We start from the raw sequence: 19,354 nt of genomic DNA, 5'->3' as shown, positions 1-19,354 counted from the left end.
CCTTGAAAAGTGTTAAGTGTAGGCAGCGTTTCCGACCATATAAAGTATATATTATATATTCTTGAAAAATGTTTTTATATTTCTTCACATTTTTAAGGTCTTGTAAATTTCTCTCGATGTACCAAAATACTTTATGCCATGCCCACTCTAACGGACACAAACCGCCCAAATTGTCGGTGTAAAAAGCGATCAATACACGGCAGCGCCCCTCGGTCGGTTGGGCGAGGTGTGGGAGGTGTGAGATTTAAAAAAAAAAAAAAGTCTCGCCTTCACACTTCCACTAGCTGAGTAACGGGTATCAGATAGTCGGGGAACTCGACTAGCGGTCTCTCTTGTTTGTTTTTTATTTTATAATTTGTCTATCGGTATGTCAAAAATAATGTTGAACTTCCTCGTTTGCACTCACACTAGCTAGTGTGATAATTGGGGAACCCCAATTCCCCGTTTCCTCTTGTTATTAAAGTCTTGTTATCAAGTGAGTTATATTCAGCACGCGACCACCTTTATGAAAAAGGATATTATACACAGTAGAGTTAAAAACGAAAAGGGATTAATAGGAAGGTTTGAAAAGCGGATTTTCCCGACTATCAGATACCAGTTTCTCAGATATTGGAAGTATCAGGTACTCGATACCAAGAAATTTTCGAATATCGACAGAAACTGGCTAGAATGTTAATAAAATAAAAAATATGGCCTATGCTGCCAAGAGGTTTGCTACAAATATTCGATATGCCGAAAACACTTTTGACACGCCCACTCCAACGACCTTAAGGTCATAATGTGTGTTTATAAAAACAAATTGACTGTAATTTGACTGTATACTTTCTATTTATATGCTAAACAAGTTTTGGTCACGCCCACGCCAACGCCCACAAACAGCAAGAATCCGTCATCCTCACAATTTTTTTTAAAAATCGCGCTTGACTTCGATATTTGCCGACCTCAGAAATTACATTTAAAATTAAAGATCTAGTTGCGTTGTGTAAGATATATTTTATATTAATTATTATAAATAAATTATTATTTCTGCGTATAGCTTATGCATGCATGGAAGTCTTACTGCCATTTGTATACTCATTACTTGCACAGTCAAAGGGGCTTACTAGATTCCTTGAAAAATATTTAGTGTAAATAAGTAGTGGGTTGATATATTCTTGTCTGTCTTGTTTGTCTGTCTCGATCCTGGAAATTGGATATTAATTATTAAGCATCTGGTGACCAGACTTGAGAAAAACTTTAATACACATTTGGCGTATGTACATGTGATCAAATATAATATTATATTATGCTTAAACGTAGAGTGCAGTTGAGTTTACATCCTCATGTAACACAACGAATGTAAAATGAGCGTACAGCTCAGCGGAGTAACTAAATGTAGAATTAATTTCTAGTTCGATGTCTATAATCGCCATAGTTGCGTCTGCGGCTTGATGCACTCTTTTCCTCCCGAGCCCGCTGCTCTGCCCGCCAAATGGCTCGGAAATTATCGCATTGGGGTGAATTGGCGTGCTCCTGCTGCAGTGCAGCCATTTCTGGTTCACGGCACTTCTCGCAATCCTCCCACCGCCTGAACTTGTTCGCATTCCGGTCGCAACGGTCCGCGGCATACAGCATGCACTCGTTCGCACAGAAGTTGAAGAACCAGAACTGACCCGTAATAGTTTGGTCGTGGCAACGTGGCTGCGCCGTCTGAACCATTTGGAAGCAGCGGTGGGACAGCGAGGAGTCCACATCTCCTCCAGGTGTGTACTTGTCCTGACTGCCAAAGTAGTTCGTCCTTTGCCAAGGTTCCCTTGGCGAAACCTTTTCAGGGGCCTCTTCCATGGAGCCGTACTTGTTGGAGGGCCTTTGACGCTGCCAGGGAGCTCGTTCCACATCCTCCAAGCGCGGAACATCGGGACGTGGCCAAGTGGGTCGTTGTAATCTTTCTGGTTGCTGGCGGGCACCGTCGTAGTTTGAGGGCCTAAGCGACGGATCATCCCTACCCAAATTTGACTGCCTGTTCGAGACCCAGTTGCCAGTGGTACCCTTAAGATTGCCCACTTCAAATCCGCCAACTGCTCCATTTCGTGAGTCATCGTAGTCCCCGAAGTTCTCTGCCTCTGGTTCAGGCTGTGGTCCATACATATTATCTCCAGTGCGTCCTTGAGAGGAAGAAGCTCCACCGTACGGATTATCCATGTCGTCGTCGTAGGATCCTGGTATGCTACCAAGACAGGCTCGGCCGGCGCACTTTCGCGTTTCCTGCAGCTCCATGCGATGCACACTCTGGCATTCCGATTCTGCTTGAGGATTGAGGTACTGCCTCTGGCGCATCTCGTAACCATCTCCACAGGTAACACTACATGGGCTCCAGCTGCCCCAGGAACTCAATTGGCATTCGGCACGGCGTTGTGGGGGCGATTGATAGCCATTCCTCCTGGGGTCTGGCTCCAGGTCCTCAAACTCCTCCGGCTCCCGCATGAGATTATTTTGACCACACATCTCGCCCTGGCACTCGCGCTCCTCATACTGCGGCACATTGCAATTGTAGACCTTGGCGAGCTCCGGTTGCTTGTAGACACGTCTTCTATACTGCATGCCAACCCCGCATTTGGAGGAGCAGTCGCTCCAACTGGACCAGGGATGGGTGAAACATTCACGGGGCACATCGGCATCGTTGTTGGCTGGGAAAGTGACATGGTTTGTTAAGGTCTTCCTAACTAAAAGCCAGCTTACAGTCCTCATCTGCACATCTTCTCTCGTAGATTCGCTGGCGCTTCACTGTCAGCATGGCCATGGGTTTCATGGGAGTTCCGGATTCATCATAGAAAGGAGAGCGCGGATCGTTGGGAAAGTCGGAACGCATGCGTCTGATGACATCTGGCGGAACCTGGGGCTGATCGGATGACTGTCAAATGAAAGGTGAATTTTGCTGTTTTACGGTGCAAATTCCATTTTCATTTCCAATTACCGTATAGCTGGGGCCCGAATCTGTGCCCACATCCCACGGGTAAAGGTTGATAGATTTTTCCTCCATCCACGTGCAGTTGCGCAGGCACAGTTCCAGTCCAGTAACGCCCACAATCCAATCCGGCGAGGGTTCTATCTTGGAGGCGAAGGACACCATGTGGTGAATGGGATCTACTCGCACCGAGGCCATCGTCTTGCTGCTCATGTTGGGGTACGATGGACCCCGTGCCTTGATGATCGTCCGTATTTTCTGGTCCTGTAAAACGGGGGAAAAGCCTGTAACATAGAGTACTTCCTCCCAGCCAGTTCAATCGTGGAGTCACCCGAAAATTGATGCTGAACTCTCGCTCCAGCAGACGCGAACTGCAATGCTCCGCATATTCCTTCAAAGCTAAGCTGGCCAGTGCTCCGGATTCCCAGAAACGATAGTCTGAGCTGTGGGCGGCTCCCAGAAGCTCACAGAAACGAGTCTCCCAGCCCCGAGCAGGAAAGTCCTTGGGATGCAGGTTCCTGGACCAGACGCCTTCGAATATAAGCTTATGCAAGGCAGATTGGAGAAGGTAGTTGAGGCTTTGGTAATTCGGTACGGACTCACCTCATAACGCGCCTCATCGCAAGCGCAGCAGGGAACATCCACCGCCGGAGCAGTTGGCTGGCTCTCCACATCATCGGTGACCTCCGCGCAGATGCGTTTCGTTAATCCGCCATCATCCATGTGCCACACCTCGCGATGCTGCTGAACTGTGGCCCGGATCAGGATGCAGCCACTGCCCGACTCACTGGGCGCCACCCAGGTCAAGTGCATGTGCGTCTTGGAGTTCGTGTTGGTGTTCTCCACCATGTTGATGCAATTGGGACTGAACCGGGTCTCAATCACGTCGCTCAGCTCAAAACGACCCAAGTCGTCGTTGTAGCTGAAGTCACCATTCTCGTTTTCCAGGGCCATGATGAAGCTGATGTAGCGGTGGCCATTGAAGGCATTAAGGGAGACTGAAAGAGAAAAGTCGAGTCGAGTTGAGTTGAGTCTCAGAACATAGAGCAATCAAAGCCGGGCCCTTATCGGCGACCTTGAATTGGAACGAATTTGCAAAGTTTCGTGATAAGCGCCTCTTTTGTTTACCAAACAATAAACATTGCGCGAATTCAGTCTTAGAATAATCCGAAAGGCCTATGCCCGCCACAATCACCCGCGAAGTTCAAGCGCAAGGCCAGTGAACCATCCACACTCACCGTTGTATTCCTGACCGAGAATGTACGTTTCCGGATTACCGGACACGCTTATCACAAAGTTCTCATCCACCGGGGACTTGGGAGAGCCCGTGTTCGCCGGGCGGCGCGTGCAGATCAGGGAGCTGACTCCTCCAATCACCAGGGACCCCAGCAGAAGAAGCTCCACGAGAGGAGCAGCACTTGACCACCACATGCTTTTCTATGGGAGAGCGTAGTTACCATATAGAACCATTCCCCGCGAGCGACTGTTGCAAACTGAGCGAAGATTCCGAGCAATTGGCTTACCAGAAGGCGAGAAGAGAGGTTTCGGAGCCGACAAACCCTCCGATAAGACAGAGCGTATTGTTTTTCTGACCCACTGATTCAAATAGTCTGTCGTGGCTCTTATCGGTCGACGATGCAGGAAAGCAGAAAGCAGAGTTCAGCTCTTAAAGACCGACTCAGAGAGAATTCAACCCATGAGATCTCTTGGAATGAAATTGCATTAACAAATAATGCATAAAGAAAGCATCGACTGACACATACCCTTATTGCACGAAACATGGGGTAAAGTTAATCAAAATTATACCATAAATTAATTTTTATTCTCTTTTACTTTAAATACTTTCAAATGGTTCAGCCGCCATAGCGACCGCGTCTGGATGAGTCGTATCTGCTCCTGGTCTGAGACATGGGTTCTCCAATGTCGCCTGCTTCTCTTGTTTGGTCATAGGATCTACTTCCTGCCAGATCGTAGGAACTTCCTCCCGGTTGATCATAGCTCCTTCCTCTAGATAAGTCAGAGGACCAATTCTCCGGTTGGTCATAGGATCTTCCGCCTGCCAAATCATAGGACCTTCCTCCCGGTTGATCATAGCTTCTCCCTCTAGATAAGTCAGAGGACCAATTCTCCGGTTGGCCATAGGATCCACTTCCCGTTTGCTTATAGGACTTACCAGCTACTTGATTATACGGTCTACCAAACGTTTGATCATAAGATGTACTTCCTGTTTGATCATACGGTCTACTTTCTGTTCGATCATAAGATGCTCCACCTGTTTGATCGTAGGGTCTAGCTCCCGTCGGCGTTTGGTCATAGGATCGAGCTCCGTACAAATCCATGGCATCGTTTTCGGTTCGCTCCATGTTTATTTGGGGCTGCAGACAGGTGCCCTCGCAGGCCGCCAGGGTGCGGAACCGGTTCCTGTTCTGATCACAGTTGTCCGTGGTGAAGATCTTGCACTCGTGATCTTCGTGGTCGTAGAACCAGTAGTTGCTCTCCACCATCGGCTTGGCGAAACAGCGACGCGTCGAGGCATACGGCTTTTCAAAGCAATAGTCCTGAACCACATTATAGTTGCCATTGCCATTGTCGTTGGTAGTGCCCTCCTCATCCTCCTGCTGACTGGGATATCGACCTTCATAGGGAGAGCGAGGTGTGACGCTAGGAGTATTATAATTATTGTAAGGGTCCTTATTGTTATAGCCCGAATTGAAGTCATTGAAACCGGGTCTATTGCCCACAAGCTTGTCATTGCTGTAGCTGTTTGTCGGAGGAAACCCCTTGCCATAACCACCCAAGTTGTCTGATGGGTTATAAACAGGTCGCTGTGGATTTTCCATCTGATCGAACGGTAGGTTCGGGGACTCCTGCGCGTTATCTCTGGGGCTGGAGGGAGATTTATCATTCCACATATTAGAGGGTTTTCTATTCCACGCCTGGTTGCTCCATGAAGGGCTTTTACCCTTGTAACCGCCCTGATCAGCCTCTCCGAACACATCTGGCTCCGGTAAGCCGTCGAGTTCGCCATTATCCGGAATGGTGCCACCGCAATCAGCTCCATTGCACTCTCGAGTTTCCTCGAGCGGTATTCGCATCACGGACAAGCAGCGCTGCCTGGCCTGCGGATTGTAGTAGTTCCGGGTGCGAGTGGAGGATCCTCTGCCGCATGTCTTCGAACACGGTGACCACTCGCCCCAGTTGCTCAGCTGGCACTCGGCCATTGAGGCACCACCTGGTGCATTTTCCATGCCCAGACCAGGCTCCTCTCCTTCCCCTTCCACTTCCTCCTCCGCTGCCCCGCACTGGGTTCCCTGGCATTGGCGGAACTCCTCCAAGCGCCTGTCGCAGTTGAAGTTGGCTGCTAGATTGGGACTCTTGAAGCTGCGCTGACGTTGGGAGTAGCCCTGCCCACAGCGCGAGCTGCAGTTGGACCATTCGTTCCAAGGGTGAACGGCGCACTCCAGCGGTCCTTCCTGGGGAACTAACGCGAAAGATCACCAACGAGCTTACTAGGATTACCATAAGGATCACTTACCCTCTTCGCACTCCCTAATGTACAGTTTCTTCCGGGTCAAGTAGAGCGTGGCCAGGGGCTTCATTGGGGCACCGGTGTCGTCGTAGAATGGCGAACGATGGTCGCTGGGATACGACGAGGTTATACGGCGCACCACATCCGGTGGCACTTGTGGCTCATCTGAGGACTTCACAAGGCGATAAATATATAGTTCATACTGCGCCATTTTCACGTACCATGTACGAAGGCCCCGAATCGGTGCCGATGTCCCAGGGATACAGATTCAACACCTTTCGCTCCAGCCAAGTACAGTTGCTTAGGCAAAGCTCCAGGCCAGCTACGCCCAGTATCCAATCGGGTGAAGGATCTATCTTGGCAGCCAGCGAGATCTGATGATGTACGGGATCCAGACGAGCATTGGCCAAGGTGGTGCCAAATGTTCTCAGCCGATGGGGAATGCCGGGAGCCTTTATAATAGTCCTCACCTCGCCATTCTGCGAGAAACTGCGAGATGAAGCGAGTTCAAAGTGAGCCAATTTGGATACCTACCTGAGTGTTTTCCCTGATCTCATTCTCCAGGGTGCGTGTAGCTCCGTGCTCGGCCATCTCCTTCATGCCCCGGCTAGCTCTGCCTCCGTAGGCCCAGTAGCGATAGCTGTGGCTATGCGAAGCACCAATGACCTCACCCAGGCGTGTGCGCCAGTCCTCAGCGGGAAAGTCCTTCCAATGCGTGTTCCTCGCCCACTTTCGCTCCAGAACGATCTAAAGATTCGCCACTTTAAATACAATATCACCCAGGATTGAGGAGCTGTTACTACCTCATATTTGGCTTCATCGCAGGCACAGCAAGTTTCCAGGGGTGGCGTAAGACTGTTTAGTTCGTCGATTTCCTCGGGACAAATCCGCTTGGTCAGGAAGCCATCGTCCAGAAACCACACATCGCGATGTTGCACCACACCAGCCTTGAGCAATACACATCCGCTGTCCGGATGACGCGGCGCTATCCAGGATACCGCGACGTTGATCTTAGCATTCGTATTGGTGTTCTCCACCATGTTCTCACAACTGGTACTGAACCGCGTGTCTGCTACTCCCACCAGTTCAAAGTGACCGGTCATATCCTGGCCACTGAAGGCAGCGGACGGATCCTCGGCCTCGACAACCAAGGTGAAGCTCACGAATTTCATGTTTATGGGGCAGGATAACGAAACTATGAATGATAAATGCTGAAGTGAGAGCTTCAAGACCATTCGAGCATCTCACCATTGTACTGATGCTCCGGCACATAGGTCTCTGGATTGCCGTCGATCAGGATCTTGAAGTTGTCATCCACAGGCGATCGTGCGCCACTGGCTCCTTGGGGTATCCGATTGCAGACTCCTCTTGCCTCGGAGGACAGCAAAACAAGGAGCAAGATATGGCAGAGCATCTCTTCTCAATCCGTACTGGGTCGGGGCTCAACGACGACTGACCAAAGTTGGTGGGCAGCCGTCTCCATTAATTGATGAGCATTTTCAATTTATCAATTATCCCTTAAATGGCGCTCTCGGCGTCGACAGCTTATGGCAGCTTGATTGAGTTGCCATCAATTAGGAATGGTTTGCTTTTATGGCAAGCTTTTCAATTGCTGAATTGTGCCCGGGTTCTTTGATCTTGCAACCCGGCGAAAATCACTCGTAAACTGGCCACAGTTTCTCAACATATCTGGGTCAAGGTTAAACTGAATCGGAATTGGAATTACCACGCGAACAGAACTCTGTTATATTTTATACTAGAGGTAGGTAGTCCGGAAAGTTTCATATATTTAAAGACATCCATGGGTAATGATTACATAGTTGGATAATAACTAATACTTGTAGCAGCTATGTATGTGTGTTTACCACCGCTCCGGATCATCGTTGCTGGTCAGGAGGCACGGCATCATCACGCACTTCTCCATGCGCACGCGATCCTTGCACTTGAAACTCAGATCGGTGTTCATTAGGGTTCGAGTGCGCTGGCGAACGGCGTTATCGCCACAGGTGGCGGTGCATGGTGTCCAGGCGGACCACTCCGAGTAGCGACACTCGTCCTGCGGCTCCGGTTGCGGAGCTCTCACCACATGCCGCCGCTCGCCGAATCCCCGACCGCTGATGGAGTACATGTCATCACACCGCTGGTAGCAGCGATCCAAACGGACCAGGTGCTTGGGACACGGCTTTCCGCCGTACTTCGGAGTACGGAGCACGCGACGCGTTCGCAGCTGGAAGCCATCGCCGCAGGAGGCGTTGCAACTGTGGGAAACCCAGTCGGAGACCTGGCAATCAATGGCCGGAATGCCATCGTGCTGGAGCTCCTGTTTGTGGCGCGGCAGCCGACATGTCTCCTCGCACTCCTCCTTCGACTTGAATTTGTTGCGATTGGTATCACAACGGTCCGACCAATAGATGGCACACTGGTCACTCACATGGTCGTAGTACCAGAAGTTGGCCACATCGTTATCCCGACACGGACTGTCCGTGAGCTCGTCGTAGCAGAAGCCGGGAACAATGGTGTCGCAGCTGGGATTGGTGCAGTTCACCTCCTCGTGCAGCTTGATGTGTCGACAGGGATCCTGCCCATCATCATTGGGATCAGTTACTCCGTACACCTGGTTGTTGTTCCACACCTTGCGAATGCGTTGCCGCTTTCCCTGTCCACCGCAGGGCCCCATGCACGGCGAGAAGTCCGACCAGGGAGTGACCCCGCACACCGGTGGTATGTAGTCCTCGCGATGCTGACTGTAACTCTCGAAGTTGCGGAATATGGAGCGTTTCTCAGCGGATCCACCTCCGTCGCCGCCGTCCTGTTCCTCCTCCGGCTCTCCAGCGCCACCTTCGTTCTCAATGTCGCCACCGCATTCCATTGCCTCGCAGATCTTGGTCTCATGCAGCCGCACCTTGCTCGCCTTCTGACACTTCTTCTTGGCCTTCTTGTTAAGGTAGTGCCGGGAGCGGGTCATCTCGCCAGTGCCACAGGTCACGGTGCAGGAAGACCACTCCGACCAGTCAGACAAGCCGCACTGCGGATCGTCGCTGCTGCCTGGAGGAGGAGCCACCTCCGGCTCGCCGCCTTCAGCTGTCTCCTCGTTGAAGCCAGCGCACTTGAGTCCCACGCAGTTCTTCTCCTCCCGCAGGGCGTTGTTGCAACGATGGCGCTAAGGTGTCAGGATGGTATAAGTAATAATCTCAGCTTCCATATTCTATATTTAGTTTCTATTTACCGAAGCCAGTGCTGGGTTCTTGAACTCTCGGATCCTGTACTGCTTGCCGGGCCCGCACTTTGTGGTGCATTCATCCCACCTGGACCACGAGTTGGTGGCACACTCCGCTGGTACCTGCTCCGCTGCAGGATTAACGTATATAGTAAATAGATTCGCAACACAAATGTATGGTTACATTCCACTTACAATCGGAGGACTCGCAGTTTTTCTCGTAGAGTCGTCTGCGATTGATGTGCAAGGTGGCCAGGGGTTTCATCTGGGCGCCAGTGGGATCGTAGAAGGGCGAACGGGGATCGTTGGGGAAGTTGGACTTGATGCGGCGAACCACATCTGGAGGCACCTGTGGCTGGTCGGCGGACTGAAAAATATTATGAATACCTATTACGAACTATGAAGAAGACTAAATTGAGTATATCATCTCACCATATAAGATGGCCCACTGTCGGTGCCCGCATCCCAGGGATAGAGGTTGTGCACCTTGTTCTCCACCCAGGAACAGTTGGGCAGACACAGCTCCAGGCCGGACACACCAACGATCCAGTCCGGGGAGGGATCCACCATTGAGACGAGGGAGATCAGATGGTGGTTGGAGTCCACGCGGAAAACGGCAAATGTCTTGCCCGTTACATTCGGATAGGCGATGCCCCTCGCCTTGATGATCGTGCGAATGTGCTCGCTCTGATCCTTCAGCTCACTCTCCAAGGTCCTGGTGGAACCATGCTCCGCCACCTCGCGCAGCCCCTCGCTGGCCAGCTCTCCATACTGCCAGAATCTGTAGTCCAGAGTGTGCGAGGCCCCGATGATGTCGCTGAATCTGGTGCGCCAGCTGTTCGCTGGGAAGTCCTTGGGATGTGTGTGCCGCGACCACTTGCCTTCAAAGGTAAGCTAAGGAAAGGAGTTTTAAAATGCCACTTCGATAGTAGGGGAAAAGCGCACCTCATATTTGGCCTCGTCGCAGGCACAGCAGGGATCCACGATGCTGGGCTGGGTGTCGATGTCGTCCACCTCCTCCTCGCACATTCGCTTGGTGAGGAAGCCGTCATCCATGAACCACACATCCCGATGCTGCATCACCGTCGCCCTCAGCAGGATGCAGCCCTGTCCTGGACTGGACGGAGCCACCCAGAACACATCCACGCGCGTCTTCACGTTCGTGTTGGTGTTCTCCACCAGGTTTGGGCAGCGCGGACTGAAACGGGTCTCGGCGAGATCGCCGATCTCCCAGGTGCCCAAGGCATTGGGGTCTCCATCGCCGTCACCACTCTCCAAGTCCAGGGCCAGCATAAAGCTGATGAAGGTCAGGCCCGAAAACGCACTGAGGCTTACTGGGGATAATTAGGGAATATAAACCAGAATCTAGAACTTTGTAAATTCAATTTAAATCAAAGCAGCTCTACCACTCACCATTATACCTCTGGCCGGGCACATAACTCTGCGTATTTCCGTTCACGGACAGCACATAGTTATCGTCCACCGGTGACTTGGCTGCAGTGACTCCCGGTGGAACCCTAATGCAGCCCTCGATCCGGGGAACACATCTCGTGAGTGCCAGCACAATAGTGAAACATGCCAGAGCTTTCATTTCAAAGTGCTGCAATGCAAAACTGAGTCGGAATACAATGTTACAATCATTTAGTGCGGCCACGTGGTTGGGGAAAACTACTATTTCTGGATACTTCTAATTGTCTTAATTATCCGCAGTGGTATCGAATGTCAATGGCAACCAATGGACATTAACTTCCAGTTTCGAATTGAACTTGAATTCGTAGCAATAGCCTTCAATTAAATGACTGCGTGATGTCGCACACAGTGCATATTGCTATTTTCACAGACACTTTCCATTTCCTTTGAGATCCCAATTGTGCCAGCTCAATTGCCATGCGGAACTTGAACTAGGCGGGCAGTTGGTTGTTTACCCCTTGAAAATCGGATCGCATTGCGTATATACTCGCATGTACATGCATATATATGTACATATGTACTATATAGACCGTCTACGTCACTGATTAGATTCAATTGAAAAACGCGCCGACTGTCTACAGCGAATTCGAGCAGAATAGCAGTCGCTGGAGGGTGACAAAACCCCATTTCCCATGGATTTAATCATTAAAGTCACTTTTGGGGCTTCACCTCAGCACTGCACTTGTATTGTAGCACCCACTTTCACCAGCTCATCAACTAAGTTACTCCAGTTGAATTAGTTACTTCGAGATTACAAGTTAGTAGCAAGGTATTTGGGATTGTTTTTGGAACTCTGGTCACTGAGTATCGATGGATCGTAGGTGAAACACTCTCGAAATATATGCTTTCAGAGGGTAATCCGAACTAAGAACTTACTCGCTGGGCGCACGAACAGCAACTGAATGCAAATTGCCCGAGTCGATTATTGGATGGACGAAGTGCATCATTCGGGACCCACGAATGGATTACATGGCGAACCTCAGAGAGGGCAAAACTGCGCTCTACTTTTCCTCCCGTTTAGCTTAGTTTTTGTTTCTGCCACAGATTCGCATTTGTTGATACAAACCATTCGTTTTCATACGCTCATTCTAAACAAACAGCCTTAAAAACACCGGCTACACTGGAACTGACTTATCGAAAACCAAATTTCGCGTGAAGTGTGCTTTGAGTTTGAATTCAGGTTACTTTCACGGAACAACACGTAGGATCGGTCAGAAAGTATTTTTGTACCATTTACACTAGACGTAGTTCAACTTGAATTATTAGGAAATAAATTTTGTATACTGTTTTTTTGTCTTTTTGATCAAATAAGTCGTTGATTTCCGAAACTTGACCTATTGAATAGCAACGTGATGCCGCATCCTGTTCGTGGTAAGTGCAGTATTTCCAACGCTATACGATAGAGGGCTCCACTTATGCGTTATCCTGGCTAGGTAACAAAGCTTCCTTGCTGAGGGCCACTGGAAAGGTGGAAAAGCCAGCCCCTAGCACTGCCACTTGGGTGAGTGAACGAAAGGGAGAGGGGTTTTCCTGTGGCATGAATGCTTTTCATTTGATTTTTCACAGTCCCGCACTACCACACGTGGTGGTGTCTTCTCCACACCTCCCCTTCTCAATGGCGACGAGAGTTTGGCCAGAAGCTACACGGCAAGTCGCATTCCAGTCAGCTGCAGAACGAGTCCACGCAAGTCGGCTGCCCCATCGCGGAACACTTCCCCGGCGCGGGTTAATCCTGCGAGGAGAGCTCTCCCGTGCATCAGTGTGTGCTCATTGCCAAATCGACGGGTCGAGCCGGAGCCAAAAGTGGCCGAGAGCGATCGGAAATCTGTGGCTGATGAGGTGACTCCCAAGCGGACCGTGGTTGCAGCGCAGACAAGCGGTGGGTATCGAATCCTCTCCTGGCCCCCAAAGCGTGGACCAATTCTTGATTATTCCGTCCACAGTGCCCAAGCAAATCCCAAAGACTGATAAGAAGTCGCATCGCCGGGTCCTGGAGCTGAACAAGGTGCGGGTCTTTGAGGCGCAGAAACAGAAACTGGAGTCCTTGCAGTCCGAGTTTATGGACAAGATCCGGTTCATGGGTCCGGAGATCCGGAATCAAGGGGTCTTCAAGTTTGTGGCACTGGCCGTTAACGATGAATGCAAGGTCGTGGTCCAAAATGATGATCTGCTTCGATTGCCCAAGAATATTCGTAAGCCTTTTAGCTTCACTGCTTCGATTGGCCACACTTTCAATTGCATACTTTTGTTTTAGCCACCGAAAGTATCGGTGACTTGAAGAACCGGTGTCGTGCGATTGTAGATCAGGGATTTCTGATGATCTATGACCATCTACCGAACATTCAGAGGGCCAAAACTGATTTCGAGGCTGCTGAGAGGCGCGAGGAAATTCGATGCAAGTTAGCTGCGTTACTGGTAAGATTTCTGCAACCAATATAATTTGTATTAGTAAGCTGAAACTATTTTATTGTGCCTTTAGAACCGAAAAATGAGTTCGATTGTCGAGGAGATCGACGAGCTGTGCGGTCCAGGCTCCAATAAGTCCGATTCACCCAACAAAACGCTCTACCGCGAGTTGGCTGAGCTGCGATCCCAGAAGCAGGTGATGGAGAGTCGTTACTTTGACGCCAAGAAGGAGCACAATGACCAGATGAACCAATTGCGCACCGAGAACGACGCCAAGCTGGAACAGCAGCTGGCCAGTCGGGATCTGGCCATCGCGGAGCTGAGGAAGAGCCTGCGGCGAACCGAGGAGGTGGTCAGCGAGCAGTCCATGCGATTGGCCGAGAAGAACTCCAAGCTGGTGACCGAGGATTCCACCATCGAGGGGCTACGTTCCGAGGTATCCAAGCTGAAGAGCACGTAAGTCAACTGGTCACCTCACTATTAAAGGATCCTACAGATCTGTACACGGTGTTATATCGTCTTTAGAAATCAGCGCCTGATTCATCGCCTGGAAGAGGCGGATATGGGCCTGGAGCGTGCCCGTAACTCCGTCGATAAGAATCTGGGGCAGATCACCTACCTAGAGGGAGAACTAACCGAGGCCCGGGAGCTCATCGTCCATCTGCAGAAGCGTCCGGACGTCATGGACAAGGGCATCATGGAGAAGGACCTCATCATCGCCGATCTGAAGCTGCAGCTGCAGAATCTCGAGCAGCACAAGAATGTCCTGAACAAGCAGGTGGCCAATGCACTGAAGCAGCACGCCGACTTCGAAGATCTGAGTGCAAACTATAAGAACGCCTTAGGGCAGATAAGGTAACCAGTCTGCTCCACACTTTGTATAATATGTTAATTAAAATATCTTTCCTTCGATAACCAGCGACCTAAAGGAGGCTCTGAATGCTACCAATGCCAAACTGGAGATCAATCCGGAGTCGAGCAGCAGTTGCGGCAGGAGGTGACCAAGCTGCAACAGCAAACGGAGCTCGATCATAAGATGCTCGCAGCTCGCACCGAAGTGATCTCGACACTGCAGAAGAACGAGCAGGATAACCGCTCCAAACTAGACCAAATGTACTATCAAGTTAGCGAGAAAGACACGCTGATCAATCAGGTCCGCCGCAGAAGGATTTGGCTAGCCCCGCTTATGCTTATCCCCTTTCCTCCTGCAGGTAAACAACCAGCTGAACTCGAAGGAGGAGGAGTTCCGGAATCTCTTCGGGACCCTCGCGCACAAGCAGACGGAAGTGAGGAGGCAGGAGCACGTCATCAAGTTGCTGAAGGAGCAGAACTCACGGGTATCCTTGTTGCGAGCCACCCAGGACGAGCGGAATGCCTCGATGGAGGAGGAGATCAAAAACCTCAAGAACACCCTGTAAGTTCATCACCCACACGAGTTTGAGTAGAAGTTCGCCAGCCTGCCATTACTTCACACACACGCACAATCCCCCTGGCAGATATTCCATAACCTTAGGGCCATATGCCGTGGAATGAGGCCAACGCCAATTGAAGACCCAGTTTCCACTGGCCCAGTTTCCAAACTATTGTGAGTAAGTGATAGCAATGCTGCGAACTTTTTACTTGGAGAGTCAATAAAATGATTACAATTTTAGCCGTGATTATGCCAGAGTAATTATTGGCAATAATGGTCAGCATTTTTTTGAAGTTGTGCCAGCTGGCGAAGTGGAGGGCACTAGAAGCGGTGGCCACCGCGAGCGAGTGGACTCTTCCTGCGAGTTTCTGCAGCACTCCCATCTGCAAGAGCCGGAGATGTCCCCACCACGTGCCCGCATCTTTGAGCCACTGCAGCATCAGCTGTTCCCCCACGAACCACCATGCCCCATTCCGCGGCGTAATTCCCCCCGGCATTTAATCCGCTCGCGCTATCAACTGCAACATCCGCGTCTCCGTGCCACGAGTCCTCAAAGTGAAGCGACTCCCCAACCACCCCAGCCTCCTCAGCGATTGCGGCGACACCAGCGATCCCGAGACCAGCACTAGAGAACCGATTGGAACTACCAGAACCACAGGAAACCCGAACCCCGAAGGAGAACGCGCAGCATGGAAATTCTAAGATGCACAAACCAAATTTATTGTAATCGTTGGCCAATGGCACCCACATCGTTTGTACCCACACCCACAGTAGTAAGAAGTAATTGCAGAAATCTGGTTAAGTCTCGTTTAGGGCGGCGGCTGATCAATCGTGAGCTTCGATTGGTTTAGGAATCTGAAACTGGCACGCTTAATTGAGATGATTTGGATTTTTAGCGCAGGGTCAAAGTTCCATATACACTCATGGGAATTAAAAACATGCGTATATTCAAATATTTTGAATACTGGTTCTTCAGGAACCTAGTATAAATGCTTTTTCGTTATAAAAATCGGCTTGTGCCGCTGCTCTTGCGTGGGTTCCATAGGTTTCCTAGTAGATTATCTGGCACATGTCGGTTAGTCGCATCAGGCAGCTCGTTAGGAACGGTTCGTTTTTGGAGTCCAGATTGTGTATGTTCCCGAGGTATTCATAAATTTATTGTGGTACTTAGTGTGTGGTGCTGGTTGCAGATCAAATAGTGCGTTTTTGAAGAAGATAAAATGGAATTGTTCCCACAAAATTGGGCACAACTTTATACCTTGATCCCGGCCAATTGTGATAAGGCAACCCACATGTGAAGCACCCAAATCTTTTCCAAGAGCTTGTGTCAACATTTTCCGTCTGGCTATTAGATGTGAACCGTGTGTACATTTGGCTGCCAACACTTTGCAGTCGACAGGCATGCATTCAGATAAGAGATTCCTCTGGCGATTCTTCGGATTCCACGAATATTTGGGCATAGGTACCTTGGTGCCAGAGCTGCAGAACATGGAAGACATGTCAAGTGCTGTGATTTGTGGTCGCGTTGAACTGTCGGTGATTGCAATTTTCGCGATTTGCCTATCAGCCAACTGAGCAAGACTCATAAATTACATTTCGAGATAGGTTTAATTAATTTGTGCAAACAGATTTCTGATTTGTATGGAAGTGATTTGACAACCAGCTTGTTGTGATATTCAAGAATAATTGAGCTGTGATATCTTGTCAACAAGGTAGCAAGAGGGGGCCTGGCTTTTTATCCGTGACTAGATATGCAAATTTCTGCTAATAACGGTCATCATAAATGGGGATTAAGTTCGAATTTCTATTTTTGGGCCAGCTCAGCGATCGAGAGCTATAAAATTCAGAGTAAACAAATTCATAAACTAACGAATTAACGAAAGTCACCTGTTGCTCAACGCTTGACGTTAGCCCCACATTCTTAACCAACTAGTTTTTGGCCAACTGGAAATCGCTTAATCGCGTGTTTTGGTGACGAGCCCTTAAGCGCCATGATACTTGATATACTGATCCTCTGATCTATATAAACTGAGCTATTGTGTTCCAGCCCGTCTGGTGTCTTGTGGCCGTCCATCTGGATGCATTTCAGCTTTTGTGTTGTCTGCTGCCTGCATTTCATTTGTTGTCTTGAACCCTAACTTAGCTGTAAGCCTAAAACATGGATGATGCTGCAGAATACCAGAAACTCCGGCGAAACATGCAGGGAGCTCAAGGAACGAGTGAAGGACACACAGGCTCACAGGATGGCATCAGCACTGTGGTCTACAGCGCGGAGGGCGAAGAGGTGAGTGTGTGTCCATTGGACGTAGGACTTGCGTCTCGAAAGCTCACCATAAATTGTGAGGCGGAGTCGGAGTCCTCCGGCCAGCGCGATCAGTGGAGCAGGGGAGTGGAGTTCCTCTTCTCCTGCATCGCCTTGTCCGTGGGCCTCGGCAATGTCTGGCGGTTTCCCTTCATTGCCCTGGAGAATGGCGGTGGCGCCTTTCTGATACCCTATGTGATTGTGCTGCTGCTGATTGGCAGACCCGTTTACTATCTGGAGGTCATCATTGGGCAGTTCTCGAGTCGTGGCTGCATCAGGGCCTTTGATATGGCGCCCATAATGAAGGGTGAGTTTGATGGCATTCATTCCTGTGATGGTTGCTATTTCTGTCTTTCGTTTAGGAATTGCCTATGGACAGGTGTATTCCACTGCCTTGGCCACCACCTACTACGCCTGCATCATGGCCCTGACCATCAGGTATTTGGTGGCCAGCTTCAGCGAGGTCCTGCCCTGGACATATTGCCTGTTGGAATGGGGCACAAGTTGTGTGGCCACAGGAGACACAGCTGCCAATGACTCATCCATTGTGCAGGGGGTTTCCTCCGCCGAGCTGTTTTTCACGTGAGTTTGGAGTAACTGTTTGCAACATAGAATCCTTAATTACCTACCCAAAAAAACAGGCAAACGGTTCTAAGGGAGCCCGAAACGCTGGAGGATAGTGGACTGGGCACTCCCAGTTGGGATCTGGTCCTGTGCCTCCTGGCCACTTGGGTGATCATTGGCACTGTTCTGTCGAAAGGCATTCGCAGTTCTGGGAAGGCTTCCTACTTCCTGGCCCTGTTTCCCTACGTGATCATGATCGTACTGTTCATCCGGGCGGTCACCTTGCCAGGTGCCTGGCATGGAATCGTGTACTTCCTGAAGCCCCAATGGTCCCAGCTGCTCAATCCGCACGTGTGGTACGCGGCCATCACCCAGATGTTCTTCTCGCTGGCCATTTGCTTCGGAACCCTGGTCATGTACGCCTCCTTCAACGACTTCAACAAGAATGTGCACAAGTAAGTCGACTCTACAGTTTGATGGTTTAGATCGGTAATTTTAAAACTCTTTTATGAACCACTAATTTCCAGGGATGTGATAATAATCACCACCATAGACTCGCTCACGTCCATTCTGGCTGGGTGCATCATCTTTGGAATCCTGGGCAACCTGGCCTATGAGACCAACACCCAGGATATCTCGCAGGTGGTCAAGGGTGGAGCTGGTCTGGCATTCATTTCCTATCCGGAGGCCATTGCCAAGTTCAAGTACCTGCCCCAACTGTTCGCCGTGCTGTTCTTCTTCATGCTCCTGGTGCTGGGCATAGGATCGAATATTGGCATGGCCTCGGCTGTGGTGAATGTGGTCAAGGATCGATTCACCCACTTGCCGCATTGGCTGCTGGCCGTGGGTGCTTCCGTAATTGGATTCCTCTGTGGTCTGGTGTACATGACTCCGGGCGGACAGTTCGTGCTGAATCTCGTGGACTTTTATGGCTGCACCTTTATAGCCCTGGTCCTGGCCATCGCGGAGTTGTTGGCCGTGGGCTGGATCTACGGCGTGAAGCGCATCTGCAGCGACATTGAGTTCATGCTGAATGCGAAGACTGGCTTCTACTGGCGCATCTGCTGGGCCCTGGTGGCACCTGGGCTGATGTTCCTGGTCCTCGTCTACATGCTCTTCAGCTACGAACCTCTGACCTACAGGGGCGTTCAGTATCCAGCGGAGTACTACATGGCTGGCTGGATTATCTGGGGCCTGGGGGTGCTGCAGCTGCCCTTCTGGGCCTTGGTCACGATTTTCCAGCAGCCAGGGAAGACCTTTGCCAGTGTGAGTAAACAGAATATACATCTTTGAAACTATAAATTCAACATGTATCCTATAACCAACAGAAATTCCGAATGGCCTTGCAACCCACTGCCAATTGGGGTCCGCTGCAGACGCAGAAGTTCGAGGCCTACATACTCCATCGGAAACGCGAGGCGGACTTCAAGAGCCCACGTGGCGGATACTTGTTCGACAATATCTTTGGCTAATAGCTAATGGCTAAAGGACTACTTTAGTGTTTTTTTTCT

General features: G+C 50.2%; 5 protein-coding genes across 5 annotated transcripts; 2 read left to right on the top strand and 3 right to left on the bottom strand.

Annotated features, from left to right (window-relative positions):
* Nucleotides 1-1,009: 1,009 nt before the first annotated feature.
* On the bottom strand, nt 1,010-4,436 carry LOC122613139 (spondin-1). Its single transcript, XM_043787169.1, has 6 exons — nt 4,183-4,436; nt 3,548-3,942; nt 3,276-3,488; nt 2,954-3,208; nt 2,719-2,890; nt 1,010-2,666 (listed from the first exon to the last, which is right to left on the bottom strand). The coding sequence occupies exons 1-6, from the start codon at nt 4,373-4,375 to the stop codon at nt 1,381-1,383; spliced, it is 2,514 nt and encodes an 837-aa protein (XP_043643104.1). The 5' UTR covers nt 4,376-4,436; the 3' UTR covers nt 1,010-1,380.
* A 361-nt stretch (nt 4,437-4,797) lies between these two features.
* LOC122613795 (spondin-1) lies at nt 4,798-7,893 on the bottom strand. Its single transcript, XM_043788177.1, has 6 exons — nt 7,722-7,893; nt 7,277-7,668; nt 7,008-7,220; nt 6,695-6,952; nt 6,480-6,645; nt 4,798-6,425 (listed from the first exon to the last, which is right to left on the bottom strand). The coding sequence occupies exons 1-6, from the start codon at nt 7,885-7,887 to the stop codon at nt 4,798-4,800; spliced, it is 2,823 nt and encodes a 940-aa protein (XP_043644112.1). The 5' UTR covers nt 7,888-7,893.
* Nucleotides 7,894-8,233: 340 nt separating this feature from the next.
* LOC122613253 (spondin-1) lies at nt 8,234-12,042 on the bottom strand. The gene is made up of 7 exons (XM_043787345.1): nt 12,037-12,042; nt 11,104-11,303; nt 10,636-11,024; nt 10,123-10,584; nt 9,886-10,057; nt 9,700-9,821; nt 8,234-9,633 (listed from the first exon to the last, which is right to left on the bottom strand). Exons 2-7 carry the CDS (start codon nt 11,279-11,281, stop codon nt 8,335-8,337), a joined length of 2,622 nt encoding a protein of 873 aa, XP_043643280.1. The 5' UTR covers nt 11,282-11,303; nt 12,037-12,042; the 3' UTR covers nt 8,234-8,334.
* A 331-nt stretch (nt 12,043-12,373) lies between these two features.
* Nucleotides 12,374-15,770, top strand: LOC122612120 (girdin). The gene is given in 11 exon segments (XM_043785513.1): nt 12,374-12,531; nt 12,594-12,661; nt 12,727-13,039; nt 13,104-13,352; nt 13,415-13,575; nt 13,640-14,022; nt 14,092-14,421; nt 14,486-14,526; nt 14,529-14,719; nt 14,778-14,980; nt 15,219-15,770. Coding segments are annotated over 11 exon segments (2,346 nt in total). The 5' UTR covers nt 12,374-12,512; the 3' UTR covers nt 15,607-15,770.
* A 1,126-nt stretch (nt 15,771-16,896) lies between these two features.
* On the top strand, nt 16,897-19,351 carry LOC122612121 (sodium-dependent nutrient amino acid transporter 1). The gene is made up of 6 exons (XM_043785514.1): nt 16,897-17,261; nt 17,304-17,586; nt 17,642-17,861; nt 17,921-18,298; nt 18,371-19,109; nt 19,172-19,351. Exons 1-6 carry the CDS (start codon nt 17,136-17,138, stop codon nt 19,313-19,315), a joined length of 1,890 nt encoding a protein of 629 aa, XP_043641449.1. The 5' UTR covers nt 16,897-17,135; the 3' UTR covers nt 19,316-19,351.
* Nucleotides 19,352-19,354: the final 3 nt, after the last annotated feature.

Source organism: Drosophila teissieri, chromosome 2R (genome assembly GCF_016746235.2).
Source record: "Drosophila teissieri strain GT53w chromosome 2R, Prin_Dtei_1.1, whole genome shotgun sequence".
Classification (NCBI taxonomy): Eukaryota; Metazoa; Arthropoda; class Insecta; order Diptera; family Drosophilidae; genus Drosophila; species Drosophila teissieri.
This window is presented reverse-complemented; position numbering and strand designations above follow the sequence as displayed.